The sequence below is a fragment of the Dermacentor andersoni genome, chromosome 9 (assembly GCF_023375885.2).
Source record: "Dermacentor andersoni chromosome 9, qqDerAnde1_hic_scaffold, whole genome shotgun sequence".
Lineage (NCBI taxonomy): Eukaryota > Metazoa > Arthropoda > Arachnida > Ixodida > Ixodidae > Dermacentor > Dermacentor andersoni.
Genome location: NC_092822.1, coordinates 116,296,218 through 116,319,216, shown reverse-complemented (window position 1 = coordinate 116,319,216; position 22,999 = coordinate 116,296,218). Strand labels below are relative to the sequence as shown.

The 22,999-nt window shown below is 49.5% G+C and overlaps 1 protein-coding gene across 1 annotated transcript in view; it reads left to right on the top strand.

Annotated features, from left to right (window-relative positions):
• The first annotated feature begins 7,648 nt into the window (after window positions 1–7,648).
• The window catches only part of LOC129384460 (endothelin-converting enzyme-like 1), a 31,260-nt gene continuing 15,909 nt past the window's right edge, over window positions 7,649–22,999 (top strand). The window contains exons 1-3 of the mRNA XM_055069910.1: window positions 7,649–10,124; window positions 10,478–10,758; window positions 20,464–20,776. Of these exons, the coding sequence (XP_054925885.1) occupies window positions 9,945–10,124; window positions 10,478–10,758; window positions 20,464–20,776 (774 nt within the window). The 5' untranslated portion in view covers window positions 7,649–9,944. The remainder of the gene's footprint in view (window positions 10,125–10,477; window positions 10,759–20,463; window positions 20,777–22,999) is intronic.

Here is a 22,999-nt window from a genome sequence, read left to right as displayed (position 1 = left end):
TAGGCCGTGGTGTAAAAGGGGAAAGAGCCTGGCGGGACTTGGTGAGGGTTGTGCCGTGCTTGCTGACTGAGCGGTTGAGTTTCGGCGTAGTTCTAACGCTTGCCGGGAACGAGAACAAAAATGTCAACTCTCCCGAAGTCACTTTGCAGTGTCCTGTGTGAACCTGAACGAGAGAACGAGGCCTTCTCTGTGCGCTGCGCTCAAGAAACGCCGAGGGACGACCGACTTCGGTTATGAGCATCATCGAGCGACATCCCTCCGGACAGCGGATGCAGTCCCCTGACCATCGGGATCTCCTTCCCCCGGCGGGGCAGTCTGTTAAGTTTCGCCTACGACGCGCGGTATAGCCGGCGCGGATGCAACGGACGCCGGGGCTTCGATCAATGCGGCGGACATTTTGGCCCGTTCAGCGCTGCCGCAACGCCTCCCCGCCAAACGCGCCCAGGCATGTTTCAATGCCACGTGTCTTCGTGTGTGCGTGTGTGTGTGTGTGCATGTTGGTGCCCACGTTTGTCAAAGCGCGGCAGCCGGGGAGAGGAGCTGCCCCAACTGTGAAGCGAGGAGGTCTGACCGGCGCCGGCCCGGCGGATGCGTCACTTACTCGTCTCAACGTGTCTCTCAGCGTGTCCGTGCCCCGCATCACGTGCGCCTCTGACGAAGCGTTCCTCCTTGCCCTCGACTCCGAGAGTATAAAAGCAGCTGCCCCCGGACGCCAAGAGAGAGGCTCCGATTTCTTCCGTCGAGAAACGTGCTCTCCCGTCTCTCCACTTCGGTCGACCTGACCGGCCGCTCTTTTGCGATGCTAGAATAAACAAGTTGTTCTGTTAGCAGTCGACTCATGCTTTGCCAGGACCTACGGATGCTTCCAGTTGTGCCCCAGGCCGCCAGGCCAACGCTACCCTTGGGGCTTGCGACCCAGGTGCAACAACTCGTGCCAGCGGTGCGATTGCAACAGCCCACGTTCAAGACAACCCCAGGATCCCGTCACGGTAGCCCGCTGCGAGAATACCCAGTGGACGTCACGCCAGTGCACCCGAGCAGCCGACAAAATCTGCCTCCATAATACGGTCTCCTTACGACGACGCCCTAATACAAGCAGCACACTTTCGGTACAATGACTGACGTCCCGAGCACGGCTCCGGTCATCTTGCAGCATCCAAGTGAGCCTCCCCGTTTCCATGGGACGTCATGCGAAAATGCGGAAAATTGGCCTCAAAAGTTCGAGCCAGTAGCTTCCTTTAACAAATGGGACAGTGAGGCCAGGCTACGTGACGCCTTCTTCTCACTTGAAGATTCTTCCAGCAGCAGGTGTGAGAACCGGGAGCCATCATTTACTACGTGGGCCGCATTGAAGGCCGCGCTTCTCTAGGTCTTCGCAAATGTTCTTGGCAAGGAGCATACAGAGCTGATGTTGGAATCACGAAAGCAGCAACCTAACGAAAGTGCGGCTGTTTTCGGTGACGAAATGACGTGGTTGTTCTGTCGCGCAGGCCCCAACGTGCCTGAAGAAAAGAAGGTTCGGCTTCTAATGAGGGGCTTAAAAGAGCAACTTTTTGCCGGACTTGCCCGCAGTCCTCCAACCACAATTGCTTACTTTGTCACTAAGGCATCGGTGATCCAGAAAGCCCTGGAGATTCGCACCCGGCACTACAAACGCCCAACGCAGTCTTTGGCGATGTATGCAGCCGCAGCGAACTCTGACAGGCTCCGCCAAATCATCCGAAACGTTGCCCGCGACGAGCTTCAAAAGATGTTTACAAGTGCGCAGCATCCACTGGTAGCATCCGCAGGTAGCATCTATAGTCCACACCATTCAGGAGGAGCTAACAAGGGGCATTGACAGTCACGCAGCCCCAAGTTACGACTTAAGTCGCCGCTGCCACTGCCGCAACTGCTTGCGATCCCCCTGCGCACGAAGTTCGGAATGGGACACATTCGGCCTTACACCACTTCGCCGGACGCGATACAAGCGCAGCTTCAAAGCAACTGCTCGCCTTCCTCGGCCGCATTCTACAAGCCCTTCCCGAGCACCGCGCAGCAACGCATGAAAGAGCGACGTCTGGCGAACTGCGGATCATCGCCCGCCCTGCTTTCATTGGGGCGAAACAGGTCACGTTTATCGACAGTTCCAGTACTGAGACCTCGGTCTGCGAGGATTCTCAGTGTACGCTCTGCGCCCACAACCTGGGTAGTGTCCTCAAGAAATCCAGCGCTATTTGGCCGAGACCGAGCAAAGAGAGCCTCGCCCCTTTTCATGCTCGCCGTCCCCTCAGCGAACAGACTCATCCGACTACCACTCGTACAACACATCCACCCGTGGGAGGTCGCCCGGTCCCCACAGGGCACACTGAGAGCGGCCAGCTCAGGAGGTGAGATTGCTGAACGTCGCGCCAGTAAAGATCTTCCACTGCAGCAAAGCGTCGACGACTCCATCACCCGATATGTGAACGAAACTCGACCGCAAGGACGCGAAGCAATAGCATACAAAGAAGAGTCGAAGACACGCGCAGCTATACCAATAGCGATGGCACACCACATGAATTGGGCGAAGTCACCTTACTGCAACTCGACGACGCAACTTAGCCAAGACACGATGACGCTCAGGCACAAGTCTACGTCGTAGTGTACGTCCGAGTCGTTACGCCTCAGCAGGGACCCTACAAAACGACGCATATAAAACTCGACGAGACTGAACAGTATGGCCGCAATGCCTACATCGGACGTGAAAATTCTCGTCGACGGCCACAAAATTATAGCTCTAGTGGACGCGGTCGCAGGCTATTCCTTCCTGAGTGGGCCGCTCGCGGCTGAGCTCAAGGAAGTAACGACGACCTGGGACGGCCCACTAATTCGGACCACTGGTGGTCACGTCATTACACCGACCGGGAGGTTCACGTCAAGAATAGCTGTGCGTGGTCATACGTACTTGGTGACCTTTGTATTTCTGAAGCAGTGGTTTTGCGACGTTGTTCTTGGGATAGAATTCGCAACACAGAACGGCGCGGCAATGGACCTGAGGATCAACTATATAGCATTGTCTGCAAACCATGTTTTACCGACAAACGTAAACGCCGCACGCGCTGCTTCTCTGAAATTTGACGGCGATCTTGTAAGTCTGTTACCCTATACAAGCATTGTGGTTTCTGTGTGCTGAGTATGCGGACGATTCTGAAGGTGTTGTTGAAGGCAACCAATGCCTGCTCTTTGATTGGGACATCGGCACACTGCAGAAAGGGGAAAAAACGTGCGCAGCTTGCACTAGTGGTGCAAGGCTGGAGTCAACACCGGAGCCTGTGATCACCTAGCTTTTACGTGGCTTGCCTAAGTTGTTTGTAGGTTTTGCGCGGTCATGTTAAGTTTTCCTGAGTTTTTGATACGCTTTGCTAAGTCGTTTCTAGGTTTTGCAAGGTTATGGTAGACTTGGCTAAGTTGTTTTTAGGTTCGCGAGGTTATTCTATGTTTTGCTAAGTTGTCCCGGCGGGCTTGACGCTGGAAGTTTTCGAGCAGTCGCAGGCCGGGATCATTTTCTCGGCGAAGTCGAGCATTCAGGCGCCGACTTTCGCGTGCCTGGACTGAAATTCCGGATCCTCGACTCGGCGTCGCCTCTTCTCAGCCGCCGCTTCGGCGCGGTGTTCCGGATCAGCTCGGCATAGACACATCGCTTTTCGCTTGGCAGTACGGCGCTCTTCCTGGTAAGCCGATTCTTCTTCGGGCGTCTGGACTTTCTTCGGTCTTCCCATGGCGGAGTAGAGGAGGCGAGAGGTGTGTCGCCGCGTCGGCCGTTCCGAGCTTTTGCAAGCCTGTGACGTCACAGCTCCGCCCTACGCGCGTGGGATGGGAGGAGGTTACGTGGCTCCATGCTCTCGTAGGTGGTTGCTAGGCAACACGAGGTGGCGCACAGGTGGACTGAGTTTTCTGGTAACGCTCCACGGCGGAACTAAAAGCTTAGAGCTCCGCTGTTAAAAAATCAAAGCCTCTTTCTTAAGGAAAGATATTTGAACGCGAAGCTTCACCCAAAGCAAACTAAGTTAAAGTTCAAAGCCAACAACCAGGCAACAAACCCAAGATATGCTGAGCGAGATATGTGATTTGTCTGCTTGTTTAGGACTGTATTTTTTACAAGGTTAAGTTGAAGACACATTTCGTTACGCTGCATAGCCTTCATTTTAGGTCATGTAGCCGTTGATTAAACACTCACACTATCACGGCCGACTCTACACATGCACAATATTGCCTTGTGATCGCTGTGATAGACGGTCAGGAGCTCTACCATCGTAACGTCAGCTCTACGATCGCAAACGTCAGATCAATGCAGGAACGATGTTGCGTCGTGGGTCTCGGCAACGTCTTAAGTTTCAACGAGCCGCGATCTAGCATGAAACTCTCGATCCATTTGCCGTGCTCTTTCGCCACACCGATGTTAAAGTCACCGCGCATGAAGTTCGGTGTACTATGTGGCTTTAAGGTCTTTATCGTTTCTGCCAGGAATGTTACCGCGTCATAAGGAGACTTGCTCGGTCTGATGTACACGCTGACGATCACAAGACCAGTAGACACCTCGACTGTGCCAGCGTCTCCCGCATGGCTTCTGCATGCCGTTGCCGGTACACGGTATCGGCTTTACGGGCACGATCGCGCCCGCTCTTACGTTCGCGTATGGAAGCTTCTTCTGCCGTGCGCTGCACCCGCGGCCTACCCATGGTGACGACCGGAAATGCATTGCGTGAGGCGCGTAATGCAATGCATATGTATACAGTTCATCGGGGCAGCGTGGCGTTCAACCATCTTTCTTTAATAAATGGGCTTTATTTTTTTTATTTTTTTATTTTTGTTTTGCTGTCTCTGATAAGCAGGGAAGCTAATTATTGGCGACAAGGGTGGTGTCATGTCTAGCAGACGCAACTTGCACTTCCAGAGAACTTTGTACGCATGCGCTACTTTTGATGAGCTCGTCCCTTCGAGCCGTTATCAGGCATTCACCGGCCGGCCAGTCGACGCTGGCGCAGTACTGCGAATGTAAACGTTAGTGTTCTACGCAGATGTGTAAGGTGGCTTTCCTGCAGTGCGTTTTCGGCGCTCACGGACGAATCAGTGAGACAAAGAAAGCTCATGCCTTTGTACATGTTTATTTATGGGGTCGTCGGTACACGCTTCGAACTGATCACCAAGCTCTTGTTGCATTGCTGTCTTCCAAAGGTTCTGATCAGCGTCCACTAAGAATTTCTCAATTGGATGCTTGACTGCTTTAGTAGAACTTTGATACAGAGTACTGCAACGGTGACCATAACGTGATAGCCGATGGGTTGTCGTGCCTGCATATTCCTCCTGAGGCTGAGCCAGTTCGAGAAGAATAGTATCGTTCATCCCTGCATACACCACCAAAAGAAGAGTTTCGAACTACTACACGGTGTGAGCCAGTTTCGCAGGTCTTAAAAGACAGAATAGTGAATGGGTGGAGGAATGCTGCTGACCTGCCGCCAGAACTGCAACCGCACACATTACTGCACTCCGAATTATACTCCGTGGATAATCTTCTATTCTGCGGAGAATTCATCATTCCCCCATCATCACTGCGACAGAAAGTTCACGCAGGTCCTCTCAAGATATTATATATTGTATAACTGTATACAGTTGCATTCTTTTTTGTCTCTAAGACATGAGTCTTGAGCTCTCTGGATTTTTCAAGAGAGGGGCGATAGCTTGACTATGGTTTTTGATGTTATATTCTCAATTTTAGCTTCAGTCTTGGATTGTTTTGACTGCTAGCGCCACACAGCGCCCAACCTTGTAAATGTACTGCGCCGTGTTCTCCTTCCCATCTTTTGAAATAAACATCAGTCTACATTTGGTCCTCGCTCGAGGAATGCGCTCCACGCCCTCGGCCGTTGGCCTACTTCGTAGGCACCGCGTTCCGACCGCCCCGTCGAGGCAGTTACAACTTATGAGAATACAACAGTAACCAGTTGCACTTTTCAGCTTTAAGTACTTAAATTTGGTGGAAACTATGCAGTTGTCAAAGGTGGGAAACCATGTACATGGGTTACATCCTTCCCACTATCAGCGTCTTGCAGCTACGCCTCGATCAACTCAACATGGCAGGCTTTCAGATTAGCACAGTTGTCTTAGAAGTGCGACCTAATTCTTTCTATCTTCCCACCTCCCTTTCTGTCTCTTCGAAGCTCTTTTAGGCGGCCTTCGTAAGCAGTAAGGTTTGCTGCTAAGTGTTGAGCGCTTAGTGTAGTCTACGACTTATATAATATAGACAGAATAGCTTGGCTGTTAAACACTTATGCTTCTACCTGTTGGTGCACACGTGACTCATATACACGTATTTTTGCAATTGTAACGCACAAATAATATGCCGCTACATATTAGACTATCTTACCGATTTTGCGACGTTTTCAAGGAAAGTGAAACATTAAACAATTAGTCGTTTAAGTCTGAATAGCTTAGGATTCAAGGGCGTCGTGAGGAAATTCACCAGATGGTGGTTGACAAACTGAAACGGCACTTCTACGGCTCGATATCGATGACCACTTCGGATGTGGATTCCAGGAAACCACCTATGGTCGATTTTTCTATTTTTCGCTAGCGCTATCGGAAGCGCCTTCCCCTAGCCACAATAACAACGAAGCACTGCGCTTCATAGACTGCTGAAATCGCGGCATTGGGTAACCACAACCTTTTGTTGGTGGTCGTGGTGAGCTGTAGCAAATGGCGGATTTACCCTGGCGATAGAGGCCGGCAATTGCTCCTCCTTAGCATCTATTTCAACGTTACTGTTGTATGTCACCAAATGCCCATGAAAGGTGTTTCTTAGGAATGTAGGAAGAAGATTCGAAGCTCATGTGCGGGGTATAAAGCTGACCTTTCTGGGAACACAAGGTATTGGAGGCACGCATGCGGTGGGTCATTCTTTTGCAGGTTGTCAGTCAGAACATCCTTCTCGCCTCGGTATTTTGGGCAAAACCACAGAAAGTTTTCAATATTTTTTTTGTCCCTTCGCATGCAGTACAGTTCAGCGAATCAATGCGCCCAGTCCTAAATAATCATGCTGGTCTATTGGCACATCCTATATTATAAAAAGGGCGTTAGTATGTCATTCGTTATGGTGTAGCCGATATTCTAATTGACATTAGGAGAAAAAATGGAGCAGGGCAGGTCATGTAATGCTCAGGTTCGGGAACCGTTGGGCCATTGGGGTTACAGAATTTGTACCAAGAGAGGGGAAGCGCAGTCGACGACTGCAGAAGACTAGGTGGGGCGATGAAATCGGGACATTCGCGGGCGCTAGTTGGAATCGGTTGGCGCAGGACAGGAGTAATTTGAGATTGCAGGCAGAGGCCTTCGTTCAGCAGCGGACATAAAATAGGCTGATGATGATGATGTTCGTACGTTACTTTATCCCTAGCGTGCACATCGAGCGAGTTTTCGTTGTCGCGGATGAGGAAACATTACCGAAGAAAGTTCGTAAAAGCAATTTATAGCAAAAGTAAACAACTTGTGAAGGAGTGCGGATGACGTACTGACAGAGCCAGTCCATCTCGCTTCATTTACCGAATTTGTGCAACGCTAATAAAGGTAGCGTATAAAGTAACGCGAAAGTAATCGTTCAGTTTTTAGTAATTGTTCAGTTACTTTCGTGGGGCAGTAATCGGTAACCGTAATCAACTACATTTATGAAAGATGTAATTGTAACAAGTATTAACTTCTGTCCTTGTTGGCGCGAATCTTTGGTACAGTGTTTTAGCGCTTGTACGAGATACCGATATCGTGTGGTAGACACTGCGCCCGGCAAACTGCGCGATGTCTAAACGATAGGCTGACTGAGCAACTCTGTAAAGAAAGGCGGTCATGACTGGTTAGCAGCCGACTGCTGCACGCGTGGTCGCTCGCCTCTTTTCCAATAATGTTTGCTTGAGCGCAAGCACAAAGACGAAAAAACGAGACTGACAACTGAAACTGCAATTATTGAGAAGCTAGGCCGAGATTGTTTAGCACGCATTCGCTGTCTTTATCAAGAATTGCCGCATCTCGATGCATCTTGGTTTGCGCATGCCTGAGTTCTTGAATGGCATGTATATATAGTGATCCGGCCTCGAATAAAGATCAAGCTCTGTCTAAATAGGTCGCGCAGCTTGGGACGAAAAACGTGCTAAAACCTGTCACCTGAGAGATCAGTTAGTGGCACATGATTGAAGCGCGACTAGGCGAGGGCGGAACAAACACTGAAACTATCAATCCGTCACTCCCATACGTTTTCATCCGTTTTCCGTCACCCTTATATTTCTCGTAGAGAAATATGGGGGTGCCGGAGAATAAGTCACTAACTGGAGTTAGCTCCGGCACCCTACAAAGTTTAGCAGCAGCCAGAAAACCTATGTAAAAGAAATGTTCGAAAGTTTTACATGAGAATACCGTCGTACGAGTAAATTTAATATCCCGTTTCAAATATTTTTCTGTACTAAAACAACAAATGTTATTTTTTTCTGTTTCACAATTTATTAGTTCGTCCTTGATGTCGCCCCAAGCCAGTGATTCTGGCTGAAGACTTGGCAAGACTGTGCAAATCAGCTGTCTCGTGCGGAATGGCGTCGCTTACTTGAAAGGGGCGGTTTCATCCCGATTTTTTTTTTTTTTTTTTTCATGTGCTTGCGCGTTTCTTCAAAATGTGGCTTGCGCTTCACTTCAAATTTTGCTCTCACCTAGAGCGCGGAATTCATTGGCGAAAGGTTTGAGTGCAGGTTTTTTTATTATCGTGCAAGTTCGCGCTGCGGTATCCGACGCGTTGTGTCTCGTCGTTACGACAAAGGCGAAACGCTCCGCAAAGAAACATCGCGCTTTGTTTGTTGACTTTCGAAAACACAGGCTCTGAGTGTCCGATGGGCAGCAAAATTAGTAAGTCTAATGTTTTCTAAATGATAATGTGCGGCAATGTTCTCTTCTCTGATAACTGCTGATTATTAATATATATAGTCCCACGGAATTGCGAATGATCCTCTGAAAAGGTTCCGTATATGTTGCTAGACATTACGACTGTGTGCTGGTCATATTACTTTTCATCCATTGAAAAGTGTTTTATTTGGTAAATTAGAATGGTTGCATTATTCTAGACGAATAAAAAGTGATGTTACTTTGAGACCTCTGTGGCACTATCATTTATTTCCATCATATTCGCTCACCTTCCTAAGGTGCCTACTACATATTTGTCTAAATTGCAAATGCAATTTAGACACATTTTTTCCACTATCCAGGACATACCATGAGAAACACTGAACTTCCACCCTGTTTGCCATGAGTAAAAGGGGAAGGAAGGCTGTTGTGAAGGTTACGCATTAGTCTATTAACGTAACGAGCAGCAGAGTTGTCCGAAATGCCGTGCGCACTAAGAATTCAGAAAATGAGTCGCTGGAATACGGGAATTTTTCTTTGTTTTCACCTACGCATACCAGTGAAATACGCCATCGCTTAATATCTAGGACACGCCCCTCTAGCGGCAGGGCCCAAGGAATCACGTGTCATCTTCTAATTACCGATGGAGATACTGCCTCGGCAGACGTTCCGGTCAGAGTGTGACATTAAAGAGAACGGCCTCTATCCACCTTTGTATACGCAGACAAAATCAGGACAGTCCAACCGCGCTGCGCTTTCTACTGCGAAGCGCCGGCATCCAGTGGAGCCCCGAGGTGCTCGCCTACACCCGCCAGGACATCCTCGGCGTCCTGCTAAGGCTGTCGCTCGAGTTCGGTGTGCCCGTCCTCCTCCACGCCATCCTCGGCCCGTCGCTGAAGCACACCGCCGACAGCAGACGGGCACTGAACCTGGACTTCCGGTTCCCACTGCTTCCGGCCGGCGCCGGTGAGCGGACGCTTTCGGTCGTGGAGGACACCCTGCGGCTGGTCGCACACAACGGAACTGTCTTCGACCGGTTTCGACACGAGGCCATGCAAGTTCTGCTGACGCTGAGGAGGCTATGGTCATGGCTGAATGCATCTTTGCACTGGCGGGGAGGGCTCCAGTACGTCAAGTTCTCGCAGGCGCACGAGCATCTTGTGAAGTTTACTGAACCGGGCGAGCTTTTGAAGTTGACGAACGATGCACTGCCCACCGATAGAAAGCGAGACGTAAGCGCTTGTTCATCTTAGTGCAATATTAGTAGGTTAATTTACTTGCCAAAAGTCACTAAATTAACACGTATTCTAGCGGAGTGTTCAGGCCTCCGTAATTATTTTTCGCCACCCCTAGAACACCAAGTTGCCCAGGCAGAAATGGTCAGAAAGTTTCCTGCTCAAATCCCCAAGTACTCGTTCTATATGAACAGATCCTCATGACCAAGTTAAACATGAACGCACTATTTCGACAGTACAATTACTGTTACTTCAGCATTAACAGCTCATCTTAGTGGGTAGGAAGTTTGTAGTCAATGACAGGTCGGTTTTAAAATAAAAGCGTTGATCCCGGTTCCAAAACTGCGCAGTACTTCGGGCCGGACGACGACGTGGTGACCTCCACGCCAACTCTGGTGACCACCTTCGCAGACTTCATGGCTGTGACAAAACCAGTTGACCTGGTTCTCTTGGTACGATACCTGGCTGTTGAAAGCCTTCTCCCGGTGTCATCCAGCCATCTTGTCGACGTGTACAGCATCGACCGGAGGGCAGCCTTCCGTTTGCGCCTCCGTGCTTGTTTGCGTGATGCCATCGACATCATGCCGCGGGCCTGGGAATACCTCTTCTACCAGGAACACCTAGGTCAGAGGTGAGAGTCGCTTGCATGATAATATATACCGAAAATTACACACGTTTAAAAGCAGCAGTTTTTATGCTTCGGTTCTGCTCTGAAGAAACGAGTTCAAGCGGTTGTGAACTTATTCGTGCATAATGTAACCGTACGAAAAATTCTGTTCAAAAGAATGTGTAAACGCATCAGTATTTAGCAAAGTAATCTTGATAGATGGAACTGGTTTTGTAAGTTCGATACCCCACGAATGCCATGTAGATAATTTAACCAACTAACAGTTAGTATACATATAATAGTCAGTGTACTAGCTTTATGACGAATAGCAAAGGGAAGCAATTAGATCAACTACACTTATTTAAACAGCCATTAGGCTTATTCACTTTACAACATATACTGTAGCAAAAGTATATGTAATTCCTTCTTTTTTGCATTCCCTATGCCACCGATGTGGACTAGCCCATGTGGATAGCTTATAATGCTCCAAAAGCGTCTATATTGTTCCTCAGAGGAAGCTTCCGGCTGAGAGCGGTGCTAGTCTCACGATTAGCATCCACGGCAGCTGCGTTCTAGTATATAGGGTGGAACGCGAAAGCGCTGGCGCACACTTCATCGGGTGCACATTAATGAACCTCAGGTGGAGTAAAATCATTCCGCAGGGCCGCCATTGCGGCGTTCTTCATAGCAGACAGCAAGCGTCGAGATGATAGGGCCCACAGTTTATTTTTAACGGATGTACGTATGGGGGAACAATTGCCTTAACCCTTTCCAGCCCACCTGGGAAAATTTGCAATATCAAAACAAAATATTAATCGTAGGTGCATTCTAAAAGTGGCAACATATCCTCGTACTATTGATATGATTCTTTCCTGGTATAACACCACCCATCGGAATGACCGTTAACTAAGGTATTGGAAAACATGAAAACATTGGTTTTACGGCTTTAATAAAGTGAGTAGAGGGAATAGTATGCACGCTTCTGTTTGGAACATATACACTCGGTGGGCCCTCTGCTTTTTTGGAGAAGACAACTTGCTATCTTAACTTACTATCGCAACTTACAATTATAGCAAGTTGATACTTATTTTATTTATTCACGCATACTGTCAGCCTTTCAACAGGGCCGGAGTGGAACATATAGAAATTTGTAACAGCATTCTAGAAAACAAACATTAAAGACAGTTTTTTTATTTAAATTTAATAGGTGAAGGGGACAGATTAATAGCACCAAGTCCTATAAGTAAAAAGAAATTCTATTAAGCGGTTGCAAATCAGGATCACGACTTGGGATCACAACTCAACTTAGATTAGTTATCACAACTAGGCTTTGTGTTAACTAATAACGTATTCTTTTAGGAATACACGTCTGATAAGGCTTACTTGCAGCTTCGAAATTGGTCCTATCGTTTTCGCACCAAGTACATGTTGATCAGAATGCCCATCGAAAGCGCTTCGGCACGTCATTCATGTTTTGATGGCAACCGCCGGTAATCGCATATTGAGACAACGTCCTTTTAAAAGCAACATATTTTTCCCCTTTGATTCGTGCGTCTTTTCCTTCTTTACTTCAGCAACAAGTGATTGCCGTTATGGTGAAATTATTAGGGGCGTTTATCACACGTTTCACTGTCGGTACGTTATATTTGATACTAGGAATAAGCACATTATTCGTATTTCATCTTCAAACTGCGGTGTAGAAGGATCGCTCAAGTGATACCGGACTTGCGCTTTAGGCAGTATACCAACCGTAGCAACGCGGTGACATTTTGATGCTATCAGCATTCTTCACACACTTTCCAGCATATATGCAACCTTTGTCAGAAAAGTTGCAGGACAATTTTTTTTTATTTCTGAGTTTTACAATACTAAAAAGGAACAAATGTTTTTTTATGTTACCTGGTATGTGTTCTTACTTGACATGACCTTGTCTATGTTTCCGCTCAAGCTCACTAGGTGGCAGAGCTGTGCTTTGCAACACGTTGCTCGGGTTGTCGCATTAGCTAAGGCGACACAGTGGATGATTGTGAGTAAATAGTTCTGCCTTCTGCGAGGTTCTGCGTTAGGCTCTGGGAAACCCCTAGTGAAACGTGGAACATAATCAAGCAAGCCTATGCAGGCGAGGCACTTTCAAGAAATCGTGTTTTCGAGTGGCACAAAAGGTTTCGTGAAGGCACAGATTCAGTGCAAGACGGTCCCAGAGCTGGTCGCCCGTCTACAGCACATGCTAATACATACGTGGAGCGTGAAAGGTAGTTCTTGCAAGAAGACAGTCGTGTAATTGTGCGTATGATATCAGAAAAACTGAATTTAGATCGTGATGTGTGTCATTAGATTTTACGCGAGGACTTAGGGACATGGAAACTTCGGAAAACGGAAAGATCGTCCCTCACTCAGTAACAGACGAACAGAAAGAGGACAGACGACGAATTTGTACTGAACTATTGGATAGAGCCAGACGTGATCCCACATTTATGTGAGAAATTATCGCAGGCGATGAAAGTTGGTGCTACCGGTATTATCCTCACACAAAGCGTCAAAGTACTGAATGGCGGAGTCATGGATCACCAGCCTCGAGACAAGTCAACCGACAACCTTCGAGAACAAAGACAATGTTGATCGCATTCTTTGATAGTAAAGGATTGGTTCACCATGAGTATGTTCCTCCTAGTCAAACAGTGAACGAAACTCCTTACATCGAAGTCTTGAAACATTTGCGAGAAGTAATTCAACGTAGCCGCCCTGATTTGTGGCATTATCAGGACTGGTTCTTAATGCATGACAATGCAAGACCCCATAGTGCTTTATCTGTTAACGAGTATCTGGCCAGACATTCTATTATTGCCATCACACATTCACCATATTCGTCCGACCTCTCACTATATGATTTTTTTCTTGTTTCCGCGAGTGAAAAAGCGACTGAAAGGAAAGCTTCATCAAGGTATCGCAGACATTCAATGGGCTGTGACAAATAAGCTTACAAGCACCACAGTCACAGATTTCTCGGCTTGCTTCCAAGACCTCCAGAAACGTTGGCGATTGTGTATAGATACCCTTTGTATGGTAGACTTTGATAGAAGCTAGGATAATTGCTTGGTAAGTGCAATTTTCTATTTTTCACTAACTTTGTCCTGGAAATTTTCTGACAGAAGTTGTATATGTATTTCATCTCTTTAACTTTATATATATAGGTACAGTGCTCACGGATTGAAACGCGACACTGCGAGCGCGTGGCCGCTGCTGCACGCAGCGCCACCCGGGGCCGCCCGTGGAAGCAAGGTGTTGCATGGTGGTAGACCGCGAAGGGGAGAGCGTTTTCAGCGCAGGCGGTGCTTTCGGTTACCAATGAGTGGCACTGTGGTTCCCCGCAGCGCCAGCACGACGCTGCAACCGTAGCGCGCTTAAAGTCCCTTGATAATTTGAAAGTACCACCACTCTTTGAACTACGCCGCCGCCGCGCGACCTCCTTGCCTCCTCCTCGCACCTTGCTCGTCCACACCGCGGGAACCGGTTTGGCGCTTGTTTTTCTGCACGACGATTGGCCTCCCTGCCGTTGCCCGTGGAAACACGCGGATCTTGCGTTTTGCTTGTCTTTCTTTTTTGTTGGCGCCATTTTTCTCCCTTGCTTTGCTGGCTCGGCGCAGCGAACGTGGTAAGCTGTTTCCTGCGGTGTTCTGCAAGTGCTATGCCATGGTGTAGCGCATATAACTGCGGCAACAAGCCTGAAAACGGTTATGCAGTTTTAATGCGCAAGCATTCTTTGCACCCCAGCCCCGTCACGCGAAACGTCTAATGTCTTGAATTCCGCACAAAAACGCGTAATTTGTAAAGCTATGCCATTTAATCGTTATAACAGTGTAAATGTAGTTAATTCGTAGCTTTACACGCTATGAGAAATAATCTCGACTAAAAAATATTGTTACGGTGGAAAAGAGGACAAAGTCGTCGACGGTAAAGACGACAAAGTGGCAACAGCCTCTCGGGGTTCTTTGCTGCTGTATATGTACGCGTCGTGTGAATGCATCATGTAAATAGTTTATACCCGTGACATTTTGGTGGACGTGCGGCGTACGCGTCTTCGCCACGGAGCTTCGCAGCGGACGTCTCACCCAGCCTGGGACCACGCTTCCAGTGGAAGGCACCGCGTCTGCAGCTGCAATGCCGACTACGCATACCCGGTACGTTGCTCTACCTCAGCCACAAGACCCCGGCAATTCACCGGCCTTGAAGGCGTTGGCTTAGAAGAATGGTTGAAGATGTATGAGTGCGTCAGCAAGGTGAGCAGGTGGGATCCGACCATAATGCTGGCCAATGTCGCGTTCTACCTCGACGGAACAACGCGTACGTGGTTTTACACACACGAACAAAAACTAACCAGCTGGGACTTGTTCAAAGAGAAGCTGTCGGACGTTTTTGGAAATCCGACCGGTCGACAACTAGCCGCCAAGCAACAACTCGCCACGTGTGCCCAAACTGCTACCGAGTCGTATGTCTCCTACATTCAGGACGTCCTAGCCCTCTCTTATAAAATCAACACGTCCATGCCAGAGGCGGAGAAGGTTGACACATCAAACTCATCGCGGACGACGCATTCAACCTTCTGGTCTTTAGAAACTTATCGACTGTCGACGCCATCGTGAAGGAATGTCGCCGTTTCGAGCAGGCGAAGAGTCGCCGTATATACAATAAGTTTACACGGCTTCCAAATACTGCAGCGACCTCTTCCTCTACCGACCCCACCGACCAATCTAGCTCGCCACCACCAAGCGAAAACGTGACCCGAATTGTACACCGCGAACTCGAAGCAGCGTTTCCTGCCTCGCCTCAACAGACGTCTTGGAACAACACTGCTCAGACGATATCGCTGATCCAGTCCGTGGTTCACCAGGAAATCACTAATATGGGTCTTCCCAGCGCCTGCTCCTTGAGTCGCCCTGACACCCGCCCTGCTCCTATGCCTCGGTCCTATTACAGTCCACCTCACAGTGTCCGTTATCCCTACACTACCAGGAATCCATCGGACTGGCGTACACCTGACAACAGACCGATCGGTTTCTGCTGCGGCCGAATGGGTCACGTCTCCCATCACTGCCAGAGCCGTTGGCCGTCCCCTCCTCGAAACATCTTCCGGAATGCAAGTTCGCCCCGAAGTTCCTCACCCCGTCGCCTCTATGACGCTTCCGACGCCACTACGTCGACTCGCCGCTATGCTCGCTCGCCCTCGCCTCAACGTCGTCAGCCATGTCCGCCCCAGCTTCACCGCTCGCCGTCGCCGACCTACCCAGGACCGTCCCAGCAGGAAAACTAGGCAATGCGGCACCTCGAGGTGGTGCTGCAATGTCGCATTCGCCGCAATATCCTCCTTTGACGCTGTTTACGAGAAATAAACTTCTTGACATCCAAGTTGATGGCACACCCGTCACAGCACTCGTAGATACCGGAGCACACATATCGATTATGACCAGCCGCCTATGCCGCCGTTTAAAGAAAATTGTAACGCCTGCCGTTACTCGGTTCGTACGAATCACCGACGGTAGCACGGTGACCGTGATCTGAATGTGTACTGTACGTGTGAGTATTTCCGGCCGCCATACTGTCGTTCTTTTCACTGTGCTTGACCAATGCGCCCATGACCTCGTACTAGGCCTAGACTTCCTCTCCGCCCATTTAGCGCTCATCAATTGTTCTTCAAGTACTGTGCGTCTTGACCTGCCTCTGCTGGACGTTCCTCCGACACCACACGAAATTCGCCTAAGACCGACTGATTTTGTTCACGGTCCACCACAGGTCTTCACATACATCGAAATGTCGCCTTCTACGCCAGTTCCCGATGGTGATTACATCTCCGCTCCCATAACTACTATTGTTCTAACCCACAACGTTACCGTTCCGCATACAATAGTGAGGGTCACAGACAATCGCACGTATCACCCTGTGGTGAATTTCGGGCTCGCTAAGCAAATTCTGCCGAAAGATATCACCCTGGCAACAATCACTCCTTTCGAAGTTAGTTGCGTTGAGACCTTCGCTGTCGATGCTGCCTGTGAGCCTTTCCGGTCTGCTAAATGTACTGACAACGACATTAGGAAAATGATCCCCCCGGATCTCACTCCTGCAGAGACTGAACAGCTCTGCAGTCTATTGCTTTCCTACAAGGATATATTCGACCTGAACAACCAACCCTTAGGCCAGACGTCACTTGTCAAACATCGTATACATACAGGCGATAATCCACCCATCCATCGGCGACCCTACCGAGTGTCAGCTTCGGAGCGTCACGTCATCAAAACCGAAATTGACAAGATGCTAGCGAAAGACATCATTGAGCCATCGTCAAGTCCCTGGGCATCCCCTGTCGTGCTGGTCAAAAAGAAGGACGGTTCATGGAGATTCTGCGTCGATTACCACCACGTCAACCGCATCACGAAAGACGTCTACCCGCTACCTCGTATCGATGACGCCCTCGATTGCTTATACGAGGCACAGTATTTTTCATCCATCGACCTACAGTCCGGATATTGGCAAATCGCTGTCGATGATCTAGATCATGAAAAGACCACCTTTATAACGCCTAATCGTCTTTAATTGCCACTTCAAAGTTATGCCTTTTGGGCTATGCAACGCTCCGGCTACCTTTGAGCATACGATGGACTCATTACTCCAAGGATTCAAGTGGTCGACTTCTCTGCTACCTATATGATGTTATTGTGTTCTCGCCCTCATTCAGCACACACATTGAGCGCCTTTCAGCTGTACTTGCCGTTTTTCGCAAGGCCGGTCTACAGCTCAACTCCAAGAAATGTAACTTCGGCCAACGTGAGATTACTGTTCTCGGACATGTCGTCAATGCGACAGGCATCCGACCGTACCCAGAGAAAATTCGCGCCGTAAAAGAGTTCCCTCTCCCACGGTGCGCAAAAGATGTCCGAAGTTTCGTTGGCCTTTGCTCTTACTTCCGCCGCTTTGTTAAAGGTTTTGCCACGATAGCACGCCCTCTCGCAGATCTCCTGAAGGAAAGTGTGCCGTTTTCATGGGGATCTTCTCAGGCCACCGCCTTTTCTCGCCTTACCACCATGCTCACCACCCCACCGATTCTAGGACATTTCGATACTTCAGCCCTTACAGAGGTGCGCGCCGATGCCAGTGGCCACGGAATCGGTGCCGTCTTGGCACAAGTTCAACATGGCCATGAACGTGTCATCGCGTACGCTAGCCGTCTTTTGTCACCTGCGCAGCGAAACTACTCTATTACCTAGCGCGAATGTTTGGCCGTTGTGTGGGCAGTGGCGAAATTTCGCCCCTATTTATACGGCAGGCCCTTTTCTACTATAACGGACCACCACGCCCTCTGTTGGCTTTCGTCCTTAAAAGATCCCACAGGGAGGGCTGGACGACGGGCTTTGCGGCTACAAGAGTATTCCTGTTCGGTGGTGTATAGGTCTGGTCGCCTACACAAGGACGCCAACTGTTTGTCCCGTTACCCTGTACACACGCCCGCGAACGCCGACATGGACGCTTCCGCAAGTGTTCTTTCCATTTCCCAGCTTTTGGACATGGCCAACGAGCAACGCCATGACACTACTTTGAGGACCCTCATTGACCGAATGGAGTCTGCTCCTACTAATCCATCGTTACGGTGGTTCGTTCTCAACGACGGCATATTGTACCGACGCAGTTTTCCCCCTGCCGGTCCTCCCCTTCTCCTTGCCGTTCCTCAACACCTCCGCTCAACCGTGCTTCAGGAGCTTCATGACGCCCCAGCTGCCGGACACCTTGGCTTTGCTCGCACTTACGACCGCGTGCGCCGCCGCTTCTACCGGCCCGGCCTCGCACGCTTCGTACGGCGCTATGTAGCTGCTTGCCAGCCCTGTCAACATCGCAAAAAGCCAGCAACGCTTCCTGCCGGGTACTTACAGCCAATCGACATTCCACCTGAGCCATTCTTTCGCGTGGGTTTAGATCTCCTTGGCCCTTTTCCCGAGTCCAGCTCCGGCAACAGGTGGATCGCTGTAGCTACTGATTACCCGACGCGCTATGCCATCACTCGGGCACTTCCCACGAGCTGCGCAACCGACGTCGCAGATTTTCTACTCCGGAATATCATTTTAGTACATGGCTCCCCGCGACAGCTTCTTACTGACTGCGGCCGCACTTTCCTCTCTCAAGTCATCGCCGATATCCTACGATCATGTTCTACCAAGCACAAACTGACCACCTCCTATCATCCCCAGGCCAACGGCCTTACTGAGCGATTTAATCGGACTATTACTGACATGCTTTCGAAATACGTTTCACCCGACCACAAGGACTGGGATGTGGCGCTGCCCTACGTCACGTTCGCCTATAATTCAACACGCCACGATACTGCTGAGTATTCCCCCTTTTACTTTCTCTTCGGTCGTGACCCAGTATTACCATTGGACGCTTCCCTCCCCTTGATACAGGATCCGAGGACCGAGTATGTCCGCGACGCCATCGCCCACGCTGACCATGAGCGCCAGCTTGTCCGCAATCGTCTGTTGGCATCGCAGGAATCTCAACAACACGCAAACAATCGCCGCCATCGTGACACATATTCTTCACCAGGCTCTTTCGTGCTACTTTGGTCCCCTTGCCGCCGAGTGGGGCTCTCCGAGAAACTCCTCCCGTGCTACAAAGGCCCTTACCGTGTTCTACGTCAAGTAACCAATGTCACTTACGAGATACTCCCCGAAACCTCCGTCATGACATCCGGTTCCACATCACCTGACGTCGTACACGTATCTCGGCTTAAGCCGTACTATGCCCTTACATACGGCCCCGTCTGAAGCACGGTGCTTTTTCTACCGGGGGTCGTGTTACGGTGGAAAAGAGGACAAAGTCGTCGATGGTAAAGACGACGAAGTGGCAACAGCCTCTCGGGGTTCTGTGCTGCTGTATATATACGCATCGTTAAATACATCGTGTAAATAGTTTATACCCGTGACAATATAAGGAGGATAGCGACATGGATAAATAGGGCTCCTTAGAAAGTGCACGGGGAAGCTTTAGTAGCGGCGGGCCAACTGAAATTTGCGGGTGGGTCAACTTGAAATATGGGGGGGGGGGGGGGGTCGACTTAAATTTGAGGGGCGTGCAAACTTGAAATTTGGACATGGGCCAACAGAAATTTAGCTGGGCATACTAAAACATAGGAGTTTTACGTGCACTTTAATCTAACTACAGGAGGTTTTTCGCATTTCGCTCCAATCAAAATGCGGCCGCCGTGGCAGGGCTTCCATACCGCGACCTCGCGCTTAGCAGCCTAACACCATAGCCACTAAGCAACTACGGCGGGTAGTTTAAACTTCATCGCCTCGTCTACTATCCAGAAGACACAATAAACATTAGGTTGTTGTTACTGATGAGACGCGAAAAAAAGAAAGATGCGGGAAAGCTAAGCCAGAGAATGTGGAGTGAAGCAGTGAAGCGCTTATTGTGTTTAGACGCTTTGAACAAAGGGCTACATGTTAAAAAGCACGCGACGGTGCCTTCATAAAGGTGTCGCGCAATCACCCATGCGTTGCACGGAATCGGCTGTCTAGGGGAGTCTAGGTGATAGTCTAGGTGACTGTCAACGCCTCGTTTGAAAGTGGATGCGAATAAATCATCACCATCTCACGTTCACGTCCACCATTACCACCATAATCCGCAATACCGCAGTTCACGGACAAACTATAGCATTTTCTCATTCGGTCACCATTGGCGCAGGTACCCCGCACTAGACGCCACCATGACCTCCATCCTGGACTCTGCGATGGACCAGTACTCGTGGATGGACGACGAGACACGGCAGCGCGCCGAGCGGAGGCTCCGCCAGCTCCGCGTCGTGCTAGGGCCTCCGCCCGCGTTGTCGAAGCACGAGGCCGTGCAGAGGCGCTATAAGCACGCGAAGCCACTGCCCGAGTCCATGTCATTCGCCGCCTGGATACTGGAGAATCGCGCCGCCGAGCTGATGGCGCGCGCACGCGAACTCGCGGAAAGCAGCGGGACCCCTTCTTTGGATACGTTCGAGCCAGACGCGGTAAGATTTAAAAGCGTGGATTTTCCTTCCGCACCTCGCCGGGTTACGTTACCGTGCGGGCTGCGGCCTGGGTGTTCCCTTGCCGAACAGGCCAACCAATCAGCGGATCGCGCGTACCGCGTGCCTAGCTCGTTTCCTTGACACAAGCAGATGGCGCTCGCCTCCGCGCATCCACGGCACTGGCTGTGCGGTGGAAAGAAAGAAAATGAACGATAAAGCTCGCCTTCACTCATCCGCTGCTGCACGGTAATAAGGAAGTAAACACTTCTTGCGGATAGAATGGGATTCGAATTGCGCTACGTACGTAGGCGCAGGCCGCCTCTAAAACCATGATGCCTCCAAAACGTCTGTCGTTGTTGCTAGTAGTCAGCAACTCCATTTAACAAAAGGCTTGGTGCAATTTGTGTGCGTGCGTGTGTGTGTGTGGGTGTGTGTGTGTGTGCGTGTGCATGTGTGCGTGTGTGTGTGTGTGTGTGTGTGTGTGTGTGTGTGTGTGTGTGTGTGTGTGTGTGTGTGTGTGTGTGTGTGTGTGTGTGTGTGTGTGTGTGTGTGTGTGTGTGTGTGTGTGTGTGTGTGTGTGTGTGTGTGTCTTCCTACTTTGTCACGCCCATAGTGTTAATATGGCAGCGGGCCGAGCGATAACAGCCAAGCTGCTAATAGAAAATAAAGGCTAAACAAACAAGCTGTAAGTTCGGATTAAGTCTTATAATCCTATCATGCATGTGGTTTATTGTTTCCTTTTAACAGCTAAACAGATAAAATTGGCTGGCAGACCTGGCAGACGGTATATATACTAACTAAACGATCACGCCAGTGTAACAGTGCTAGTTTCCACCTCGAAATAGGGTTCTCGAACTGCCATCTTCTTCAAAAACGTAAACCGTGATACAGCACTACTCTCACACCATGTCCGCATTATGCGACCCATCTTAAAGTGGGAGTAATAGCTGTGCTACCACTTCTGACTGATCAATCACCCATTTTATGAACGCAATATTAATTATTGGGTCGGAAAATATACATCATTTTAAGGAAAAATGAACATTGATATCCCCTCAAATATCGTGCCAGAGGCTTATCCCCGGTACATATGATCCATGTAGGGCATTACTGTTTGTATGTGGGTTTTCTTTGCGTAAAAGACGTTATCAAAAGTACGTATCTAGACCTTCGTTGTCAAATGTCAATAAACAAAGTAATTACACTGCGCAATTTCGTGATACCAAGGGTAAGTGTAACTCGGAGGTTGTATATCTGAGTGCACTGCTGACATTGTGTTAAGTAGATTGGCACTTACCTCAATCATTTTGGTATCACTTTCTGCCTTGAACCAGATGTTTTGTTAGGAGAAGGCCAGTTCATCGTTTTTACTGAAAACATTGCTGTCGCGGAAAGTCGTAGTTTCGCAGCTTCAAACTGTCTATATCTTTCCCAGTGGGGCAATGACTCGCTTATTTCAGTAAGCAACCACAATAGGCGTCTGAATCTCGCGGACACTTGCCCTAGCAGCAGGGCGCGTATGTTTTTTTGGGTTTTTTTCACTCCATCGTGTGGCTGCTCTGTATAACGCCAGCGCAGGATCTATCACTTAACCTTGCCCTGCTAGCGAAAAGGTTTCAAGAACACTGCTTGCCCAAACAAATTTTTCAATGCTTCGCGCCAGCTGCTATGATACCCTATATTCTTATGCCCCCACTCCTTACATTCGTGAGCGCGACAAGCTTTATTGCGATAGTAATTATATGGACACTACTGGTGCATTTCCGTCGTTGTCGTTGCCGTTATTTTCTGTGTAAAGTTCAAGTGCCACAACATCGTGGCCACTCACCTTATGCTGGGGGTGTTAATGAGAGCATGCGAGGGTGAACCCAGGATGCTGGCTCGATTTCGCGCGCGAAAGAAGGCGAGAAGGTAGCGCGTCGTCTTCTATCGCGAGCAGGCACCGTGGGGACGTAATACTTCGGCGGCGGCTGCGTATGGGTACAGTCTTGAAAGCCATTTGCAATGGGTACAAAGTCTAGGCGCTACGAGGGCTGACAGTTTGGCGTGCGCTGCGTTCTCGCCACTTGGTTAGCGTTGAAGCGAGAGGCAGCACAAAGTTCCGTTCGCTCGCTTCTGCTGCCGCTCTTCCTCAAGCCAGCATCTTGACAGCGAGTGTCTGCGGTCATTGATCGAGATGTGTTCATGTTTGCCTGTGTGTTCGTGACACCATGCTTCGTAATT